Below are 19,899 nucleotides of genomic sequence, written 5' to 3' on the forward strand. Positions count from 1 at the left end.
TGTGTTTTGTTGCGCGTTTTGCGCGTTTGCGCATAAGCCATACAAGTGTATGTGTATTTTGGGTTGCATATATTACAACCGCACATATTTCAAAAGTTTATAAATTTCTTAATAAATACTTCCATTTGATGTATAAAAATTACAAAATAAATAAAATAACGAACAAAAATTGCACTTGATGCATAAGAATCATTAGAATATTTGATAAACGAATAAAAGTAATAAAATATGCGTCCGTTAAGTCAACAGAAACAGATATGTAATGATTTTGATTTTAAGGCTCAAACCTCTCACCTAAACGTTTCCTCACCTTCGTGTTACTATCACATGCGTGCATCACCTCCGCGGCGTAATCGGACAGACAAAACTCCTCGGCCATATCATGCAGCTTACGCTCGTTGCGTCGCAGCGTCTCAGCATCAACATGGCGCGCCGTCTTCGGCACGTTAAATTCGTCGTGGCGCAAGACGGCCTGGTAGCCGACGTGTGCGAGAACTCGAAGTGGATCCCGATCGAGAACGTCGCTCAGCGAGTCTTGGATGGCGACCTGCCGCTTTAGCTGACAACGCGCCGTGCGCTCCTGAATCTCGTTCAGGATCCGCTGTTTTAGGTTGCGCGCGAACGTCGCATGCAACTGGAGATATTCCTTGGTAGGAAAATGCAGGCACTTCCGGTTGACGTGCGGCAGTTGCACCTGCAGTTGGAGCTCCAGCTGTAACGGCGGAGTTTGGGGTAGAGGAAATGGGGGAATGTGAGAAATGTGACATTGTAGAGGAGGTAGTATCGGTGGGCAGGAGATGTTCGTCAAAGAGAGCGAAATCTGTGGGGCTGTTGGAAGGAAAACTTGAAGAACCTGCGGAGCCGGGCGAGCTTCCACGTCGGGTAATGCCAAGGTGATTGTGGTTTGCGAATCCGCCGTCTCCCCGTCCGCCCCCGGATCCCCCTCGCCGGTGAGTGGATGCCTTTTAAAGAGATTCATAAACTGTTTAACCGAAAAGGTGAGATCCTCTCGAGATTTTTGAAGGCGCTCACTGAACTCGATGATTACCTCTGGGTTGTCAAGCTTGCTTTTGAAGTACTCCTCGGTGGCGGCGCGGTTATACGCGACGGCCGCACGGCATTTCATCGCTTCCTATTTAATTTCAACAGAAAATCACAATGAATTTAAACTTGTATGGAAAAGTAATGTGTTTTTTACTAACGTGTAACTGCTGCTGGTAGTCGAAATTCACGTCAAAGTCATAATATGTAAGCTCGGGTTGACGTTGCGGCTGCATCGGGATTCTGCTGCGCGTTGCACCACTGACCGTTGGATCGGTTAGGAGAATTCCAAGCTTTCGCAATGGGAAATCACGCCTCACCCTTTAAATTTTGTCATTTAATGGCCTTCGACTGTTGCCAGGGCTACTGCGCACGAGCAGTTTGTTTTCAACTGCCATCTACGCTAAAATACGCCGATTTTTCGAAGCTTATACACAAATTATATACTGACATGTATAACTGGTTGCATACACTTAAAATTACCTAAATATAATTAATACTTAATTTTATTGAATATATAAAACAATGCATTAAAACTATTCATTCATTCTCTGTATTTTCCGTAGGGGAATAAATCCCACCAATTTCTCCAGTTTCATCCATGCTCATGCTACTTGTATCTGTCATATTGTTACAGGTAACTGTTTCTTCCATCACAGTCATTCCTGCTGGTTCCAATTCACCTCTTTTCGCAGCAATACTTTTCAACAATGCTTTTGCTTGTTCCTTAGTCTAAAAAAACAATAATTAATAAAAAACCAACATATTTCGTTAAAAATACTTACTTCATCATTATCTAAACATTTGTAAGCACAATTATAAGCATCATCCAGGCGGCCATATTGTAAATGTGTATTTGCTAAATACTCCAACGCATTATAATAATCCACCTGTTCCTCATACGGCATATTCTCCGGCGCTGTATTCTCTTTATAAATAAACTCACTGTAGACATTAGCTGCTTGCATACACATTCCAAGTTTATCATAAAGTTTCGCTAACCTCAACAGCGCAATTCTTTCAATATCACCAACTCTACACGCTTTATGGTAACATTTAATCGCGTTTTCAATCTTATCTAGACGCTCATAGGTTTCACCAAGCGCAATAATCATACGACTATCATTCGGGCGCAATTGTTGCGACTGTTTATAATAATACAAACTATACGAATGCATTTTGAGTATTTCATACGTCTGTCCAAGACCATACCAAGCACGATAATCACGTTTATTAATATCAATCGCCTGTCTGTAACTCTGTATCGCCGCATTTGTGTTTTTCATCTCCATATACTCATGCCCCATCAATGTCCACGCAGATAAATAATAAGGATTCAATTTCAACGCGCGTTGAAAGTATAACACTGCTTTCTGATGATCCGAGCGTAAACTGTAATAATTCCCGATTACACAACAAGTTTCCAGCCGGTATTTATCAATTGACACTGCAGTCTGTGCCAAATCAGCCAATTCACTCTTCAATTCTCGAACATATAACAAATTTGAGTAGGTATCTAAATTATCAAGGCGAAATGGATCATGTTCTAATAAATCTTGAAATGTTTGAATCGCCATTTCTAAATCTCGACGATTATGATAAATAATCGCTGTTTGCGCCAGTAAATAACAACTGTTCTTGAATCCCATGTTTTGTAAACTCGAACATAACTGTAAAGCTTCGTCATTGTTCAATTGCTCAAGATATGCATGAGCTAGGAAAAATTGTTTTATCCAGTGATCTGGTAGTGTGATTGACTGTAATTTGTTCTTGTTGCTTATCAGCAGGGATAATTCCTGCCATGCAGCCCAGAGCATTGGTGTATCATGCACAGATTCAACAAAAACATCAATTGCAGACTCAATTAAGTCCAATTTCTTCATGACAACAGCATATAAATACAAACCATATCCGTCTAGTTTCTTTTCATTGTAGTCTGACTTGAGGAGACTGCAGAGGTCCTTCAGGGGTTGATTTTTTGTTGGGTCTGGTGGGCATGTTGCATCTGTCATGTTGTCCAACTTCTTTTTTTCAATACTTAGGTATTTTGTGTAGTAATGCAGGAAGCGTGGCTTTTGATGCGTGCAATTCTTGATGAAATACGCACATCTATCGTATTCTTTGATGTCGAAATATGATTTTGCAAGCAGATATGCTTCGTTTTCATCTCCACAGTCTTCATATTGCATGAGATCATTGGTGAATTCAATTTTCACATCTTTTATTGCGAAATTTAACTCGGAGAGCCATTTTACGCTCTGGGACAACCCGCGTTCGGAACAGGATTTTATTCCTTTGATTAAATCTCTTTTAATAACTTTTAAATCCATTTTTATTATAAAAACTCGGATTGTTTGAGGTTGTATTCTCTTTTTGAATGTAACAGTTGTGGTAAAGTGTATGGATGGTTGCATACAGTCCGACACGTGTTTAGTGTTTATGCTATACTAAATTTCCAATTAGTAAATGAAAATCTCCTTAAAATTAAGAAAAATGGTCAGCCCTTTGGTGTATAATGTCACTGCAGAGTGTAAAACATCCAAGGCACGTGTTGGAGAGCTGCATTTACCGCATAGTACAGTAGATACGCCTGTTTTTATGCCAGTTGGCACACAGGTAATAGATTTACACTAAAAAATATTATATTTACGTAATAATTATTAATATATTTAGGGTACACTCAAGGGACTTCTTCCTGAGCAAATTGACAACCTGGGGATTAAAATTCTACTTGCAAACACATACCACTTAGGCACTAGACCAGTTAGTAAGCAATTAAAACAAAATAAAATCATAAAAACCTCAAAAAAAAAAAAACAAAAAAATACTTTAAAATATGTAATAATTTAATATTTAACAGGGTCCTGAACTATTAGAGAAAGCCGGTGGTCTGCACAACTTCATGAATTGGCATGGTTCCCTCCTAACTGACTCCGGAGGCTTCCAAATGGTTTCTCTACTGAAACTGGCTGAAGTTACAGAAGATGGTGTCAAGTTTCAGTCATTAAACGCCGAGAAAAACGAAGTTATGTTAACCCCGGAGCATTCAACGCACATACAAAACGCTATCGGTGCTGATATTGTAATGCAACTCGACGATGTAATCAAAACAACAAGTCCTGATAAAGACAGAATAGAAGTGTCTGTACATCGCACAACACGCTGGCTAGACCGGTGTTTAAATGCTCATAAAAATCCTGACACACAGAGTATCTTTCCAATTGTCCAAGGGACTTTATATCCTGACTTGCGGACAATCAGCGCAAATGATTTAATTCAACGCGATGTACGAGGTTTTGCTATTGGAGGATTAAGCGGCGGGGAATCAAAAGACGATTTCTGGAAAATGGTGCATTTATCAACTAATATTCTACCGAAAAACAAACCTAGATATTTAATGGGAGTTGGTTTTGCTATGGATTTAGTCGTGTGTTCAGCTTTGGGTGTTGATATGTTTGATTGTGTGTTTCCAACAAGAACTGCTGTAAGTTACACACAAAAAAAATCATATTTATTATGTTTCAACATAAAAATTGTATTTTTTAGCGTTTTGGATGCGCGTTAACAATGAAAGGACAACTAAACCTACGTCAGAAGACATACAAAAAAGACTTTAGGAAAATCGACGATGATTGCACGTGCACAACGTGCCAAACCTACACGCGAGCTTATCTGCACGGAATCGTGACGGTGCAAACGGTTGCATGTCATTTGCTCACCGTGCACAATTTGGCTTTCCAAGCGCGACTCATGCGAGAAATGCGCGAAAGCATCTCCGCACAACAATTCCCACAATACGTGCAGAATTTCTTCATTAATTTATACCCTGAGAAAGATTATCCCAAGTGGATCGTCGATGCGTTATCCGCTGTTAATATAAGTTTATTATAACTTAATAAATTGCCCACAAAACAAACAATAAAATGGAGAAGCATTTATGAGAATTAATATGAACTTGTTTTGTTTGTGACTGGTACAAGTCTCACCTGAATCCACACGCGAATTTCGACCAAACATTCTGCGCATCGCGTTATTATTTCCGGCTTCCTCTCATTCACTTTGCTTCCTGCTAGCTGTGCACTACCACTGGAATAACACTACCTTTGTGATATTAATTCCTACGTCAAACGGACATTTCAAAGCCGTTAATTAACGCCAAAATGGTTGATGATAAGGTTGAGATGAACGACACCGAAGAATTCACTCCTGCGAACACAAACGATCCGAAAAACGTGCAGGAACTCACTCAATATGTAAGTATATGATTTTAACCTCAAACTGCTTAATAAATTCGAAATATTTTAATGTTTTTTATGCATACAGGTGCAGAGTTTACTGCAAACGATCCAGGATAAATTCCAGAACATGTCCGATCAGATTCTATCGCGTATAGATGAGATGGGTAATCGGATTGATGACCTAGAGAAGAATATAGGTGATTTAATGACACAGGCTGGTGTCGAAGGAGTGGAAAAATAAACAATCATTCATTTAGATATATCCATCATCATTAGCTTAGATATTAGTTAATAATATTTATCATGTAATAAGTGTGTGTGCTATATTAAGATTGTATAAGATGATAAGAATAAGACCAATGATTCCTTATTATTTAGTAGTTGTTTTATTGTACAAACTTCCTAGTTGGTTTCTTTTTTGTAACAGCAGGTGGATCGGAGTCTGAATCAGTGAATTCTGTTTCAGATGCTTCAGATTCATCCTCGTTTTCATTTAGGACTTCTTCACTGACAGATTTTTGTTTTTGGGGTTTCTTTGTGTTTAAACCTGCTGTATTGATTGCTCCAAGTGATTGAGAATGTTTAGAAAGAGGTTGTTTTGCTTTATTATCTTTAGGATCGCGTAGAGAAGCTTTAAATTTCTGAAAATTTAATGTTTTTAATCAACAAAAGTGGGTTTTTGTTGCTTATTAATGAATTACCGGATCCAGTTCATCAAAAACTCTTTGTAAGTCCTTGCATTTTACACAATATGAGATATTATTGTAAATGTGTATAATATTAGTTATTTTTTGTACTTACCTCAACATCTGTGTCAATATTAATTGCATCAATGTTTGTGTAAGCCTCAGTAAGCAATGAAATCGCTTTTGAATGATACCCAATCTCTGTACAGACAAAATCCAATAAGATTTCCTTCAAATCATGCAATTTTTGCCTTTCAAACGTTAGCAACTTATCCTCTAGGTTGTGAATTGTCCTTGCAACTTCAGACTTGGCTTGTACAAGCTCTGATTCAGCCTCTACCTATTAAAACACAAACAATATCAAATTACAAGTATTAAAACCATAAAACTTACAATTTGTTGCCTGTTTCTTGGATTTCTCTCTTTAATTCTATCCAATTGTCTTTGTCGCAACACTTCTTTATCCTTAGTGATGTAAATATTCTTCACACCTTCCCTCATATTCTTACAAGTTGTTTCATAGGGTTGTAACTGCGCAACAACTTTATTATCAATATACTGCACGCGTTTATCTCCATAATTGTTTATAGTATTCAAAGACGAAGCAAAACGATTGAGTCCATTGCTAAATGACTGATTCACAGTCTCTGCGTTAGCATATTGTTGTAAAATTGTTGTTAATTCATCACCAACATCTCTCAGACGTGCTGCTTTACGTGAATACGTCCCAAAACCAAGTGTAAGTTCAGCAACATTACGTTCAGCCAAGTTAATTCTATCCTGGACGAATTTCGTCTCGTTTTCACTGAAACATTCAATAATTAATGCGTGTTTGGGCTTGATTACTATTTATAACTCTACCTGTTTTGCTTTAAACGATTCGTAAACATGTTGAAGCGATACCAGCTAAGTAATGATTGATTTCGTCGCGAGGGTGGATTCATTCAGTGAGTAAGTCGATACAAACAAAAGGAAATCTTGTAATGACATAGAAAATGACATTTAAGCATTAAAAACACTTGAAAAACACGTAAAAAACGCTTACAATCAAGTTTAATACCTAAAACTGTAGCCATTTTGTTTTTTTTTTCTTCACAAAATGTAAATTACATGAAGAAATCGTGAGAAAATGGCGTCCAAATAAAACCAAACGGATCAAGTCTAAAGAAAATCATGCATCATAGTTTATTATAAAAATACAGTAATACACTAATTAAATCATTATAAAAATACTTAATATGAACATGAAAATTATTTATTAAATCAGTTTTGCCTTCATAGAATCGATGAAAAATTAAAGTTACTCAACGACGGCGAACGACTGGCCGGTACACGCGAAGGCGAGCTTGACTGTGCGATTCGTGAGGATCTGTCGCGGCTTCATGACATTATTGGCATCGCCCGTACCGCAGCTGCCGTGCTCGTTCCACCCCCAGACAAAGAGCTGCCCCTCGCCATTAACGGCCAAATTATGCTCGGATCCGGACGTGAGCTGTTGGATACCGCTAATGCCAGCCAATTTCTCCGGCTTATGCAGAACCTGTCGCTGCGAGCCTAACTGCCCATAGTTATTCCGACCCCAGTTGTAAATCTCACCAGTCTTCGTCAGAACGGACGTATGCGTCCATCCAGCCTCGACTTTTTCCAGGCCTTCATGCGTGAAGACTTCTGTCGGCACGAAGAAATTACTCGTCGCCGGATCCAACCCCAGCTGGCCCTGCTTGTTTTCACCCCAGGAGAGAACCGTGCCGTCGTTTTTCAAGCAGACAGTGTGATTCTGCCCGCCTGCGACGGAACGCGCATCCTCTAGGTCAGGTACCTTCGATATGCTCATGTACGCGTCGTCGTTGTAATTGTCGCCAATGCCCAACGCGCCCTTCGCTCCTGTTCCTGCAACGACAACGCCGCCATCTTTTGTCAACATGGCCGTATGTCGCATGCCGCAGCTGACTCGCGTGAAACCGGTCGCGATTTTCTGCGAGACGTGCAGCCGCGATGGGATGCCTGTGCACGTGATGCTCTTTGAGAGCCCCAGCTGCAGATACGCATTGTTACCCCAGACGAATAACTTGCCGCAGCCGGTGAGCGCGGCGCTGAAGTCCCAGCCGCACGATATGTGCACGATTTTGTAACCGGCGAGGATCTCGATCTGCTTGAACTTTATCGTATCCTCCGAGATCCCGAGCTGCCCCTTTGAATTCCAGCCGCAGCAGTACACGTGGCCGTTGGTGTCGAGTATGAGCGTGTGTCCGGCGCCGCCGCTAATCTCAACGATGTTCTCTGCTTTCAGCCCGCTGTTCTCGAGCTTCACCTCGGTCGGCTCCAGCACGGAATCGACTTTGTTGCCCAAGCCCAGCTGACCATAGCTGTTGGCACCCTAAGAGCACAGCAAACATCATATAATTATATCACATATTGAGACGCATAAAAAACGAGCAAAATTCAATCGATCCCCGGCGGGGATCAATGCACATCCAAGCAGAACTTACCCACGCATATAATGGCATATTGTAATTTGTGTTATAAGTAATAAATTGACCAGTATTCAATGAAAATATGGAGCTTGGTAACACGCGTCCTTTCCTTTTTTGACGAAAGTGAGGTTGGAATCCTGGCGACAAATGTCAAACGCGTTCTACGTTCGCGGGCTGTGAGCGTCGACTATTGAAATGGTTAAACTCGTTAAAATTGCGACGACGTTGGACATTGATGCGATTTCGGCGGCGGTTCTTCGAGTCGTAGAGATTGCTGAGTACTAAATTCGATCTCGAATGCGCGGCTTGCGATTAAATGCGCGAAGGACTTGACCGACTCTTGACGCGCAAAAGCGACGGTCCTTTGTTCTTGCGCTGCGTAATTTAGAATCGAAAATGTTCTAATTCAATCGAAGCGATGAATTGTCTTGAAAAACTAATGATTTATCGATAAAATCCATCCTAGACAGGTGATAAACCTGGATAATTTACGAGTTTGCCGATATTATTTGAGTTAAACGAGATACGAAACGAAAATTTTAGATTGGCAGCACTGACAGCGCGTCGCGGCATACGCGCATGCGCTTCATCGATCTGTTTATCGCGCAGTTTTAAAACTTTCTTGTCGACGTGTTGACGCTGCAATTTTCAGCAAGTTAAACTCATTTTACGTAATAACTCGCTTCGTAAAGCTTTAAATTATATTTCTAACGGGTAATATCATAACGAGGTTAAAACACTAACAGTATTGTAAGTTGTTTGGCATTTTTTTGACATTAGACATCACATTTATTTCATCATAGTGAAAACGTGTTAGTTATAATAATAATATATTACAATAAATAGATTTTTGTATTGTATACGTCTCCGGGCTCTCCGTCATCCGTTCAGACTTTTTATACACCAACATAGTAAGTTATAACATTGACATAAAATATTTAGTACTTTGGTATAAAAATACTTAACACAGACTTGATGATTATTAGAAATATGTACAAAGACGACATAATACAGCCCCAGTTGCATTTCGGAGCTTATGATTGTAAAAGAAAATATGTTTATTCCACTTCGTTGCCAGTGTTAGCTGTGCCACAGTCAATTCCATTTTCATATTGATATCACCCTGTTGCCGATAGATGGCGCTAGCAGTACTATAAGTTCGTCTGGATTTCCTCCTCAGTGATATTCTCCAAATGAACATACTCACTTCCATGGTCTCATCCGTACCGCGAACAGTACAGACACGGAGCGCACCCTCAAAGTTCATGCGAGCAATCCGAGCTGTGCTCATTGTTAATAATCGTCACCGTTGTAACATTATTTTTGATCGTTGAACGAGTCGATGCATGTCGTTGAATCCCTCCATGTAGTCCTATTAAATGTTGCGTGCGATGACTTGGTTGCCTACGGTTGCCACGATACGAGCACATTAATATCTCACGCATTCCCCTGCAAAAATCGTGTGTTTTAAAATATTGAAACATGATTGATGTGCGATGGATTACGTACCTTCGGAAGTTACGCGATAGGAACGCGTAGAGTAATGGATTGACACCCGAATTGAAGTAGGTCAGCAGGAAGGTGAGCGGGGTGAGGAGCATCGAGAAAGTCGTGTCGCCCCGATAGCCCGCAGACCAGTATTGCCACATTTTGCGCGCATGAAAGGGCAGGTTGCAGAGGGCGAACGTCAGGACGACGATGATCAACATGCGAATGACGCCGCGGCGCGCCCGCAGCACGTTCTGGCTGGAGTTGGGGTTGGCTAGAAGTGGGTTCTGGAGGGCTTTCGCATCTGCCGAAGTGATCTAAACAAAAAATTAAGTCGTTTATTATTGAGTTGGAGAGATTAGGAAATTGGGGAGAAGTGAATTATTAGTTTAAAACCGGTATTTCGGTATTACCGGTATTTATAAAATAAAATTTTTTGTTTTGTGGTTTTTATTGGAAAGAATTGTGAATTAAAAATTTTGTTTTGAAAAATACCGGTATACCGGTATTAATACCGGTTAAAAACCGGTATACCGGTATTTCATATCCAAAATTTACAAATTTCAATATTTAACATTTTTGTGAGTTTTTTGATTAAAAGTTTTCATCAACTTGAAAAATACCGGTTAACCGATATTATAACCGGTATTTCGGTATTACCGGTATTTAAAAATAAAAATTTTGTTTTTTTTTTGGAAAGAATTTCAAATTAAAAAATTTTGTTTTTGAAAAAATACCGGTATACCGGTATTAATACCGATTAAAAACCGGTATACCGGTATTTCACATTCCAAATAGACAAAATTTCATCTTTTGTGAATTTTTCCATCAAAAGTTTTAATCAACTTCTAAAAATACCGGTTAACCGATTTTAAAACCGGTATTTCTTGTGACAAGTGCAAATCAAACGTCAAAAATCAAATTTAATGTAGTTAAAAGCACGAATTGATTTTGAAAACACACAAAAACCGTTCGAAAATAGATTCCGGCTGTATTGGTGGCAAAAATTAATTTCCTCTTTCATGATCTTCACATTTTCACGCTTCGAGCGCACACAAACCATAATTTGCATGCTCGATCGCCCACAAAGCAAACAAACTTGGTCTTCGATTACAGAAAAAAAAAAGGCGAAGAGGGAATTGACTCCCCGGGGTTCACTCAGCTCTCACCATATTGGCCGGCGTGTTTGCTGAAGCGTCGAAAAATAATATCTCGGCGCAAAAAAGCAATTCATCGAGTACGGCGCGTCGCCAAACATCAAGGACACATAATGGCCGCCCCGCGTGACACAAAGTTGCGCTACACCTACCTTCACCTCGCCGTGATTCTTGTACCTGCTCGACTGTCGGCTGCAATTTGACTCGCCGTTGTTCGCCGACGCGTTCAATTGTTTCTCGAGTTGTCTCGAGCTCGTCCACAGTCCCACTGCGATCCGCGTGTACAACAACTGAGAGGAAAAAATGCAATTAAATTAGTCTGAAGAATAATGCAATTAAAGAAAATCAAATTCATGTCTTACGGTCATGATGGCGAGTGGGATGACGTAGAGGAGGACGAAGTTGATCATGTCGAAGAGCTCGGAATTGTACATTTTGCGGTTGGGGGCGCAGAAGATTTCGATTTTACCGTCGATTTCGTTGCTTACGGTGTTTACCCAGAAGAACTTGGGGGCGCTGTATAATGCGCTTGTTATCCATACGGCGAGAATTACCAACTGTAAAAAAATACAAAAAATGCTGTAACTTTTAGAGTTTTAGAGATAATTTAATGAAATTTTTTGTAAAATGTAGATAATTAGTAAGAGTATAATACTAGTGAAATTTTTAAAATAAATTAATATTTATGTGCAGTGGCGGATTATGCTTCAGTGGGGCCCTAGGCGCAAATCAAGCTTGGGGCCCCAAAATCTGAAAATTTTCAAAAACGGTTATTAGCCCAGTAAAATAAATAGTTTTAGCGTACGGGCGACGCAAAGTCTACTTCAACATTCGTTTGTGCCAAAAACTCATTTCCACACCACCTTGAGGTAGAGTACGTGGCGCGTTTTTTTTTATCGTGGTATCCCCAGTTGGCCTAATCCACACGCACTATTCCAAAATTTAATGGATTATCTTCCGATTCGCTCTTCGCGATGGACCAGGTGTTGTGCGTTAATTGTTTTCAGGACCGATCGAAATATCACATGTAAAATTTTCTACCATACTATCCGCGATGGGATTATCGTTTTCAATGCTATCTTGGTTCTCGAGTTCATCGTACGTGTGCTCAAAAACGGTAATCGTATTTAAATACAAATTACAAATTTACTTTTCTTGCCTTCTCTTGGGCAAAGATTTCAATAATTTTGTCGTACTCTAGTATTTTAAAAATATCATTTTCTATGAACATTAATGCGAAGTCATTTAAGTGCTCTTGTGAAAGACTATTGCGCAGATAGTTTTTGACTCGTTTTAAAACTGAAAATGTCCTTTCTCCACTTGCATTAGAAACGGGCAAGGTCAAAAAAATTTGCAGTATTGTGTGTATACAGTAGAATCCGTTTATTGTGACTCCGCTTATATTGACCAACCGGTTATTATGACGTAACTACACTACCAAGTTTGGTTTTTATATAAAATTCTGTATAAAAAAGTCGGATATAATGACTTCGCTTACAGTGACATGTCGCTTATTATGACCCATTTTTAATAGATTATGTCCGGTTATAATGACCGTTGATTTTGAGTTGATTTTAGACCATTACTTAATGTTGCATACATTTCATATGGATCTCTAATATTTTCTTCTTGTATGTATTTTAGAATATGAGTTAAAAATATTCTGGCTCAATATCTTTTTCATACTTAGACAATAATCGCTCTACACAATTATTAGTCTCAACACGGCTTAATTTTAAATCAAAGAAAATTTTAAAATCGTTAAGAACATTGATATAGACATCGCCCCTTCGAGTAATTTCTGATGTTAATACATCACATACAATATAAAAAATGTTGACAATAAAAAAATTTCTTGACGAAAATGCTGTATCATTTTTGTTCGTTTCATCATATGGATATTTGCGTTTTCTTTGTCTCATCTCTTTATAAGAATGATGAGCTGTTAGGGATTTAGCATCCTCTTCAACAGTTTCAAAATTATTTCTGACCTCTGTTATAAATTCGTTTAATGATTTTAGTAAACTAACACTATTAAGAATATTTGTCTTTGGTTCCTGTAAGTATTTGCTGGTAATTTCGATTCTCTGTAGGAGTTTGTTCCAGAAAATTGTTAACAGTGCCGTCTCAAATTGATTGAACTCTTTTGATAATTTTTTTGCTTCTAATTTTGAAATTGGTTTTTCATTGGAATCTGTGGTTACCTTTATCAAGGATTGGTAAATGTCATGATAATTTAGTCTTAGGGTTAAAACAGCGTCAGCTCTTGCGGACCATCGTGTATCAATTATTCTCTTGATACTTTTAGAATTCTTATCTTTCATGCATTCTGCTAAAATATTCCACCGTCTTGTTGATGCAGCAAAGAAAATATATATATTTTGCATAAACATAAAATACTGTAATGCTCCAGAACAAGATTCCGCTGCAGTATTCCCAGCCAAATTTAAAGAATGATTTCCACATGGTATGAATTCAGCTGATTTGGAATGTTGTTTTATGCGTGCCTGTAATCCACTGTACTTGCCAGACATGTTAGCAGCGTTATCATAAGATTGGCCCCTACAGTTTGTGATATCTAAGCCATCAAAAAATGATAGAAAGACGAAATAATTAATATTCCTAAAAAGAGAGTTACCCGCTATTTTACAACCTCAATGGAATGTTCCTCAACTCATCTCCTCCACAGATGTTCGAAATTTAAAAAAATTGACAATATACTACTCGCATTATAGCTACAACTTTCTAATGCAATATTCAAGAAAAGGTCACAAAAATTCGTGGTAGAAAACATCAAAATTTTATTTTAAACAGTTTGTCATAAAGAAATAAAATCGGAGATAAAAAGTTTTAAGTCAGCTATATATCCGTGACGGTTGCTTTGCGGACACGTGTGAAATGCCGTTTTGGGCGCCAAGTGAAAACCAATACGCTATTCATAAAGGCTGAGGTCAAAACCAACTGATGAAGTATTTGTGGAATTACTATGTCTATATGGGACATATAAGTGCCAGGGGCCCCTCAGGCAACCGGGGCCCCCCAGGCAGCCGGGGCCCTAGGCGCGCGCCTAGTGCGCCTAGGCCGTAATCCGCCACTGTTTATGTGTTATTTTGGGGAATTAAACTTTTTGGGTTAAAATTTGAGGTTAAAATCATTATTACAGCAAAACTAGCAGAGATAATGTGATTATTTTTTAGGAATTGATAGATAATTACTAAAACTTTAATATTAATAAAGAAAAAATTACAATTTGTTATTAATAAACTGTAATTTGGCAAAAACTGATTTTTATGTAAAATTTGAGGTTAAAAATCGGTTTTACTCCAAAACTAATAAAGATAAATTGATTAATTTTTGGAAATAGATAGATAATTACTAAAACTTTAATATTACTAAAGAAAAAATTACAATTTGTTATTAATAAACAGTAATTTGACAAAAAACTGATTTTTATGTAAAATTTGAGGTTAAAAATCAGTTTTACTCCAAAACTAATAAAGATAAAGTGATTATTTTTTGGAAATACATAGATTATTACTAAAACTTTAATATAAAAGGAGAAAAAAATAAAAATGTGTTATTAATAAACTGTAATTTGGCAAAAAACTGATTTTTATGTTAAATTTTAGTTTAAAAATCGGTTTTACTCCAAAACTAATTAAGATAAAGTAATTATTTTTTGAAAATAAATAGATAATTACAAAAACTTTAATATTACTAAAGAAAAAATAACAATTTGTTACTAATAATTGACCAAAATCAATTTTTAAAGTAAATTTTGAGGTTAAAAACTCAAAAAATCAAAAACAATGTCCAAATTATAATTTCACCGGTCAAAATGTTGCTTTGTCACAAAATTCTTGACTCGACAACACCACAAACCAAACACCACAACATAAAATCGATGACCACCCCTATATCTACCGAAGGACAACCCTGAAAAGGATGCACGCGCTCATTTGGGCAATAATAAGACTCGCTCTTTTGTCCACTCAAACGTCCATTCCCTTTTTCATCGACTGCCCACCCAAATGCGACCATCAAAGAGCAAAAAGCCCTAGAAGGGTTGATTCAAAGAAACTTTCTCCACACACACACACACCGTTTATTCAGGACTTGGTATGTATATTGCGCCACCACTTGAGTAATTTTTATGTTAAAAAATCAGTTTTACTCCAAAACTAATAAAGATAAAGTGATTAATTTTTGGAAATAGATAGATTATTACTAAAACTTTAATATTAATAAAGAGAAAATAACAATTTGCTATTAATAAACTGTAATTTGATAAAAAACTGATATTTATGTTATATTTGAGGTTAAAAATCAGTCTTACTCCAAAACTAATAAAGATAAAGTGATTAATTTTTGGAAATAGATAGATTATTACTAAAACTTTAATATTAATAAAGAAAAAATAACAATTTGCTATTAATAAACTGTAATTTGATAAAAAACTGATATTTATGTTATATTTGAGGTTAAAAATCAGTCTTACTACAAAACTAATAAAGATAAAGTGATTAATTTTTGGAAATAGATAGATTATTACTAAAACTTTAATATTACTAAAGAAAAAATAACAATTTGCTATTAATAAACTGTAATTTGATAAAAAACTGATATTTATGTTATATTTGAGGTTAAAAATCAGTCTTACTCCAAAACTAATAAAGATAAAGTGATTATTTTTTGGAAATAGATAGATTATTACTAAAACTTTAATATTAATAAATAAAAAATAACAATTTGTTATTAATAAACTGTAATTTGATAAAAAACTGATATTTATGTTATATTTGAGGTTAAAAATCAGTCTTACTACAAAACTAATAAAGATAAAGTGATTAATTTTTGGAAATAGATAGATTATTACTAAAACTTTAATATTAATAAAGAAAAAATAACAATTTGCTATTAATAAACTGTAATTTGATAAAAAACTGATATTTATGTTATATTTGAGGTTAAAAATCAGTCTTACTACAAAACTAATAAAGATAAAGTGATTATTTTTTGGAGTCGTCACAGATGATAGCGAAGTTTTTATCGCGTATGTTTTCGCATAAAGTGTTGATTGTTTTAAAATCTCCAGTGAATTTATGTGCGTTTAATTTATGCGCTGTTCATTTTCATTCGAACACCCAAATGGAATGCTCGCGCCGACAATGCGAATATTGCGAACAATGCAGCAGCGCCGAATTTATTTTCTCGCGCCGTAACGTGTCAATTAATTCTCGTGCTAACATTCGGCGATGAAGGCGAGGCATTAATACGAATTTATATCTGCTGTTTATGCAAGGAGATCAGCGCGTATTCACGACCCTTTCGATGTCTTAAGTGAAGGAACGTGAAACGAAAGAAAACTCATAAAGATGGTGCGAAAAATTCGAATGTAAATGTCATTTAATGGTGTCGAAGATTTCGGATTTAATATGGCGCAGGGATTAGTATTTGCATTTTTGTGTGACGGGGGATTATTTCGTCATTTAGCAGACGGAAAAAGTCATAAAATGAATTAGAGTGGAAGAAAAATCAATTTTTTTTGTTTTGTTGATTTTGAGTTGAGTTTAAAGACACTTTTGTTATAAATAATCAATATTATTATACATCAAATTAAAGGGTATTTAATTCTCTTTATAACTGTTTCGAAATCAAAAAATTATTATTTTTTGCTTAAAAGTTTTAAGACTTTGAAGTTTATTTTAAAAAATTAGTAAAAAAAAATTAAGTGTTAACTTTAAGTCAAGATTTAAGTCACTTCTGACTTAAGTAGCTTATCATGTTATACATAAAAATAAAGATAATTTAATTATCTATATAAAAGAATCAATAAATAATTTTAATTTGTTCATAAGTTATTTAACTTTAAAATTGATTAAAAAATACTTAATCAATCCCCAAGTAAAAAATGCAAGTAACAACTTTAAATCAAAATTTAAGTCACTTCTGACTTAAGTAGCTTATCATGTTATACATAAAAATAAAGATAATTTAATTATCTATATAACTGTCAAAGAATCAATAAATTATTTTAATTTATTCATTAGTTATTTAACTTTAAAGTTGCTTGAAAAATACTTAATCATTCCCCAAGTAAAAAATGCAAATATCAACTTTAAATCAAAATTTAAGTCACTTCCGGTAATAATTTCCCATCATGTTATACATAAAATTAAACCCTGTTTAATAAAATATCCAATATTTTAAACTCCAATAAATAATTCCACGTCAATAATTATTTATACCAGTTTAACCATAAATAAGCAAATTTATTGATATTTATTCCAATAAATGCATTTAAGCAACAAATAATTGTTTGTAAATACCACGCACGCGTGATTATAATAATTTCGAATATCCGATTCAATAGATCAAAAATAATTGGATGAGTATCAAATATGCGCAGTTATAGTTGACTGATTATATCATATTGTGATCTGAACCATCAAAATCAAAACGTGTTGTCTGCGTTGTTGCTTAACAAGTATAAAATTTAAATTTCAAATTCCCGCTCAGTGAGTCCAACGTACAACGTACCTTGTACAATTTGAACTGCTGTCGATATTGATTTATTGTTAGCTGAACGAACTTTTGTAACTCACCCGTAATCGCCTCGGAGTCAGAATCTGTTTGCACGTAATCGGATAAATGATGGCAAAGTATCGCTCCGTACAGATGACGACCAAGATGAAGATGCTTGCCGTGTAACTCAACGAAGTGACGAAATGATACATTTTGCAGAGGTAATCCCCCAATATCCAGCTGGAAATTGAAAAAATAAATAAATCAGTGCTGTTCATTATTGAAGTAAAAAAAACCGGTATAACGGAATTTATAAAATAAATTATTTGGTGTTGATTGAAAAAAAACACATTTAAAAATAAAAATACCGGTATACCGGTATTAATGCCGGTATAAATACCGGTATACCGGTTTTAATACCGGTATTTTTTTACCCTAAATTGTCAATTTCTATGTAAAAACAATTTTTTCTTCCAAAATTTTTGTCAACTTGTAAAAATACCGGTTAACCGATATTGATACCGGTTTTAATACCGGTATTTTTACCCAAATTGACAGTTTTCTATATAAAAACACTTTTTAGAGTTATTTCTTCAAAAGTTTTTGTTAACTTGTAAAAATACCGGTTAACCGATATCGATACCGATATTTCACACCACTATTTTGTATATTTTGCTATTTAATATGCTTCACAGACGATGTCGTTAAAAGGCTTTTAGCATTAATTGTTCTTTACGCGTTTTTAGTGATTCGTTATTAGTTGCTATCGGTGATATTTAACTCGCAGCCAGTCTGGCAATGCTAATGGTCACCGCTGGTGCGCTGTGGGTTGCAGAACGTAACATAACCCTAATTGCGAGCGCCATGTAAAATACCCAAACTAAAAAAAGCAACTAACCAACAGAACACAAAAAAATTGATTGGAAATAAAAAGTAATAGCATAAGAATGTATACAAAATGATTGCTCAAACAATTGTGGTTAGGTTTCAATGTGCGTATAGAGTATACATAATCGTCTTTTAATTTTTTGTCGAGATTTTTTGTTTGTTCTTTAAACGCACGCTTCGACGACTAATAATAATGGGAAAATATTGAGCCGAGACATTGGACATTTTTTTCCCGCAGGGGTGGTGTGTGCTTTTGTGGGTTTTGGGGGAGTTTTTATGCACGAGCGCAATATTTAACAAATATTTACTCCGTAATTTTTGTGGGTGCTGTTTATGGGAGTAATTTTTAACAACTGATGGAAATTCGCAGTGTAATCACTAGAATATATCAGAAATATTTTCGGTTATTTTAAATCTGTGCAGAATAAGATTATTTTAAGGTGGAATATGATCGAAAAGGAAATTTCAAGGAGATTAAAGTTGCTCATGCGAAAAATGTGAATATATGAAAATTCAGCGGGAATAAAAACAAAATGGTGAATAACTCGGAAAATAAAAGAGGTAGAGGGATGATTTTTGCTTTGAGGGGTAGATATTTTAAAGGACTATAAGGTTAATAAAGAAGAAGTTCATAAAAATGTATAAGTTAGTTGTAATTTAAGAAAAAAGTAGGGAAAATTGTAATTAATTTGGGATTTAATATTGTCTGACTTTGCGACGCTCTATCTTATCTATTTTTAGTCTTAGAAAATCGAGTAAAGTATCATATGAAAGGAAATTTAAAAGAGATTAAACCCATCTGAAGCAAAAAATTAAAAATTTTCGTTATTAAGTATTAAACTTAAAAAAATGAAAAAAAGTTCCTTAAATTATGATTTTTTCTTTTTCTCTTTAAAAATCTTCATATCTTTTAAACTAAATATATTCAAAACCACATTCTCATTCAAGTTAATCAAGTTAAACACATATAATAATATAAACCACCCCTAAAATTATTAATTGTTGCTATTCATCTGTAAATTCCGCATTGAATGAAATATGACCGCTGTAAACTGCGAAACTTCTTCAACTAGTAATCCCCAAATGTAATTACTCACTTGCTAGTCAAATAGATGAGTAGATTCTGGTAGACGCAGAAGATGCCAACGCAGAAGTCGGCGACCGCCAGATTTGCCAGGAAGAAGTTCGTAATGGAGCGCAGACGGCGACTCAGCGTGACGACAAGTATGACGAGCAAGTTGCCTATAAACATATTAAGTTTCACATATAACATATTCTTTCAACTTAACCAACTAAAGTGTTTCGACTAAATGGCTTTTAATTGCGTTTATTTGGGAGAAAATGTAGTTATCCACAACTTGCATCAATGAAATTTGATATTTGACTGCAAACAAAATAGTAA

The 19,899-nt window shown here is 35.9% G+C and overlaps 7 protein-coding genes across 11 annotated transcripts in view; 2 read left to right on the top strand and 5 right to left on the bottom strand.

Annotated features, from left to right (window-relative positions):
- Positions 1 to 83: 83 nt before the first annotated feature.
- LOC135796391 (uncharacterized) lies at positions 84 to 1,443 on the bottom strand. Its single transcript, XM_065308403.1, has 3 exons — positions 1,203 to 1,443; positions 1,049 to 1,132; positions 84 to 982 (listed from the first exon to the last, which is right to left on the bottom strand). The coding sequence occupies exons 1-3, from the start codon at positions 1,275 to 1,277 to the stop codon at positions 275 to 277; spliced, it is 867 nt and encodes a 288-aa protein (XP_065164475.1). The 5' UTR covers positions 1,278 to 1,443; the 3' UTR covers positions 84 to 274.
- An 86-nt stretch (positions 1,444 to 1,529) lies between these two features.
- LOC135796387 (cell division cycle protein 23 homolog) lies at positions 1,530 to 3,457 on the bottom strand. The gene is made up of 2 exons (XM_065308397.1): positions 1,827 to 3,457; positions 1,530 to 1,773 (listed from the first exon to the last, which is right to left on the bottom strand). Exons 1-2 carry the CDS (start codon positions 3,453 to 3,455, stop codon positions 1,582 to 1,584), a joined length of 1,821 nt encoding a protein of 606 aa, XP_065164469.1. The 5' UTR covers positions 3,456 to 3,457; the 3' UTR covers positions 1,530 to 1,581.
- A 50-nt stretch (positions 3,458 to 3,507) lies between these two features.
- Positions 3,508 to 4,989, top strand: Tgt (tRNA-guanine transglycosylase). Its single transcript, XM_065308400.1, has 4 exons — positions 3,508 to 3,657; positions 3,715 to 3,804; positions 3,902 to 4,525; positions 4,588 to 4,989. Exons 1-4 carry the CDS (start codon positions 3,508 to 3,510, stop codon positions 4,930 to 4,932), a joined length of 1,209 nt encoding a protein of 402 aa, XP_065164472.1. The 3' UTR covers positions 4,933 to 4,989.
- An 83-nt stretch (positions 4,990 to 5,072) lies between these two features.
- On the top strand, positions 5,073 to 5,652 carry LOC135796392 (heat shock factor-binding protein 1). Its single transcript, XM_065308404.1, has 2 exons — positions 5,073 to 5,294; positions 5,365 to 5,652. The coding sequence occupies exons 1-2, from the start codon at positions 5,202 to 5,204 to the stop codon at positions 5,518 to 5,520; spliced, it is 249 nt and encodes an 82-aa protein (XP_065164476.1). The 5' UTR covers positions 5,073 to 5,201; the 3' UTR covers positions 5,521 to 5,652.
- On the bottom strand, positions 5,528 to 7,019 carry Fam92 (CBY1 interacting BAR domain containing protein Fam92). 2 transcript variants are annotated; one of them, XM_065308401.1, is made up of 5 exons: positions 6,827 to 7,017; positions 6,359 to 6,770; positions 6,081 to 6,305; positions 5,981 to 6,013; positions 5,528 to 5,920 (listed from the first exon to the last, which is right to left on the bottom strand). In XM_065308401.1, the coding sequence occupies exons 1-5, from the start codon at positions 6,907 to 6,909 to the stop codon at positions 5,666 to 5,668; spliced, it is 1,008 nt and encodes a 335-aa protein (XP_065164473.1). In that variant the 5' UTR covers positions 6,910 to 7,017; the 3' UTR covers positions 5,528 to 5,665. The 2 variants fall into 2 exon arrangements, with proteins under 2 accessions (XP_065164473.1, XP_065164474.1); XM_065308402.1 differs by lacking the exon at positions 5,981 to 6,013 and having other exon boundaries at positions 6,827 to 7,019.
- A 101-nt stretch (positions 7,020 to 7,120) lies between these two features.
- On the bottom strand, positions 7,121 to 8,985 carry LOC135796747 (secretion-regulating guanine nucleotide exchange factor). Its single transcript, XM_065308881.1, has 2 exons — positions 8,455 to 8,985; positions 7,121 to 8,342 (listed from the first exon to the last, which is right to left on the bottom strand). Exons 1-2 carry the CDS (start codon positions 8,470 to 8,472, stop codon positions 7,266 to 7,268), a joined length of 1,095 nt encoding a protein of 364 aa, XP_065164953.1. The 5' UTR covers positions 8,473 to 8,985; the 3' UTR covers positions 7,121 to 7,265.
- A 209-nt stretch (positions 8,986 to 9,194) lies between these two features.
- Positions 9,195 to 19,899, bottom strand: part of TrissinR (Trissin receptor) — a 55,621-nt gene continuing 44,916 nt past the window's right edge. For all 4 annotated transcript variants that reach the window (XM_065308878.1, XM_065308877.1, XM_065308879.1 and 1 more), the window contains exons 3-8: positions 19,595 to 19,739; positions 17,690 to 17,849; positions 11,447 to 11,641; positions 11,237 to 11,374; positions 9,949 to 10,244; positions 9,195 to 9,888 (exon numbers count right to left, since the gene is read on the bottom strand). In XM_065308878.1, the coding sequence (XP_065164950.1) occupies positions 9,696 to 9,888; positions 9,949 to 10,244; positions 11,237 to 11,374; positions 11,447 to 11,641; positions 17,690 to 17,849; positions 19,595 to 19,739 (1,127 nt within the window). In that variant the 3' untranslated portion in view covers positions 9,195 to 9,695. The remainder of the gene's footprint in view (positions 9,889 to 9,948; positions 10,245 to 11,236; positions 11,375 to 11,446; positions 11,642 to 17,689; positions 17,850 to 19,594; positions 19,740 to 19,899) is intronic.

Source organism: Atheta coriaria, unplaced genomic scaffold (assembly GCF_025399875.1).
Source record: "Atheta coriaria isolate IRGN ID8LTWV9N9 unplaced genomic scaffold, Caltech_Dcor_3.1 hic_scaffold_7_pilon, whole genome shotgun sequence".
Lineage (NCBI taxonomy): Eukaryota > Metazoa > Arthropoda > Insecta > Coleoptera > Staphylinidae > Dalotia > Dalotia coriaria.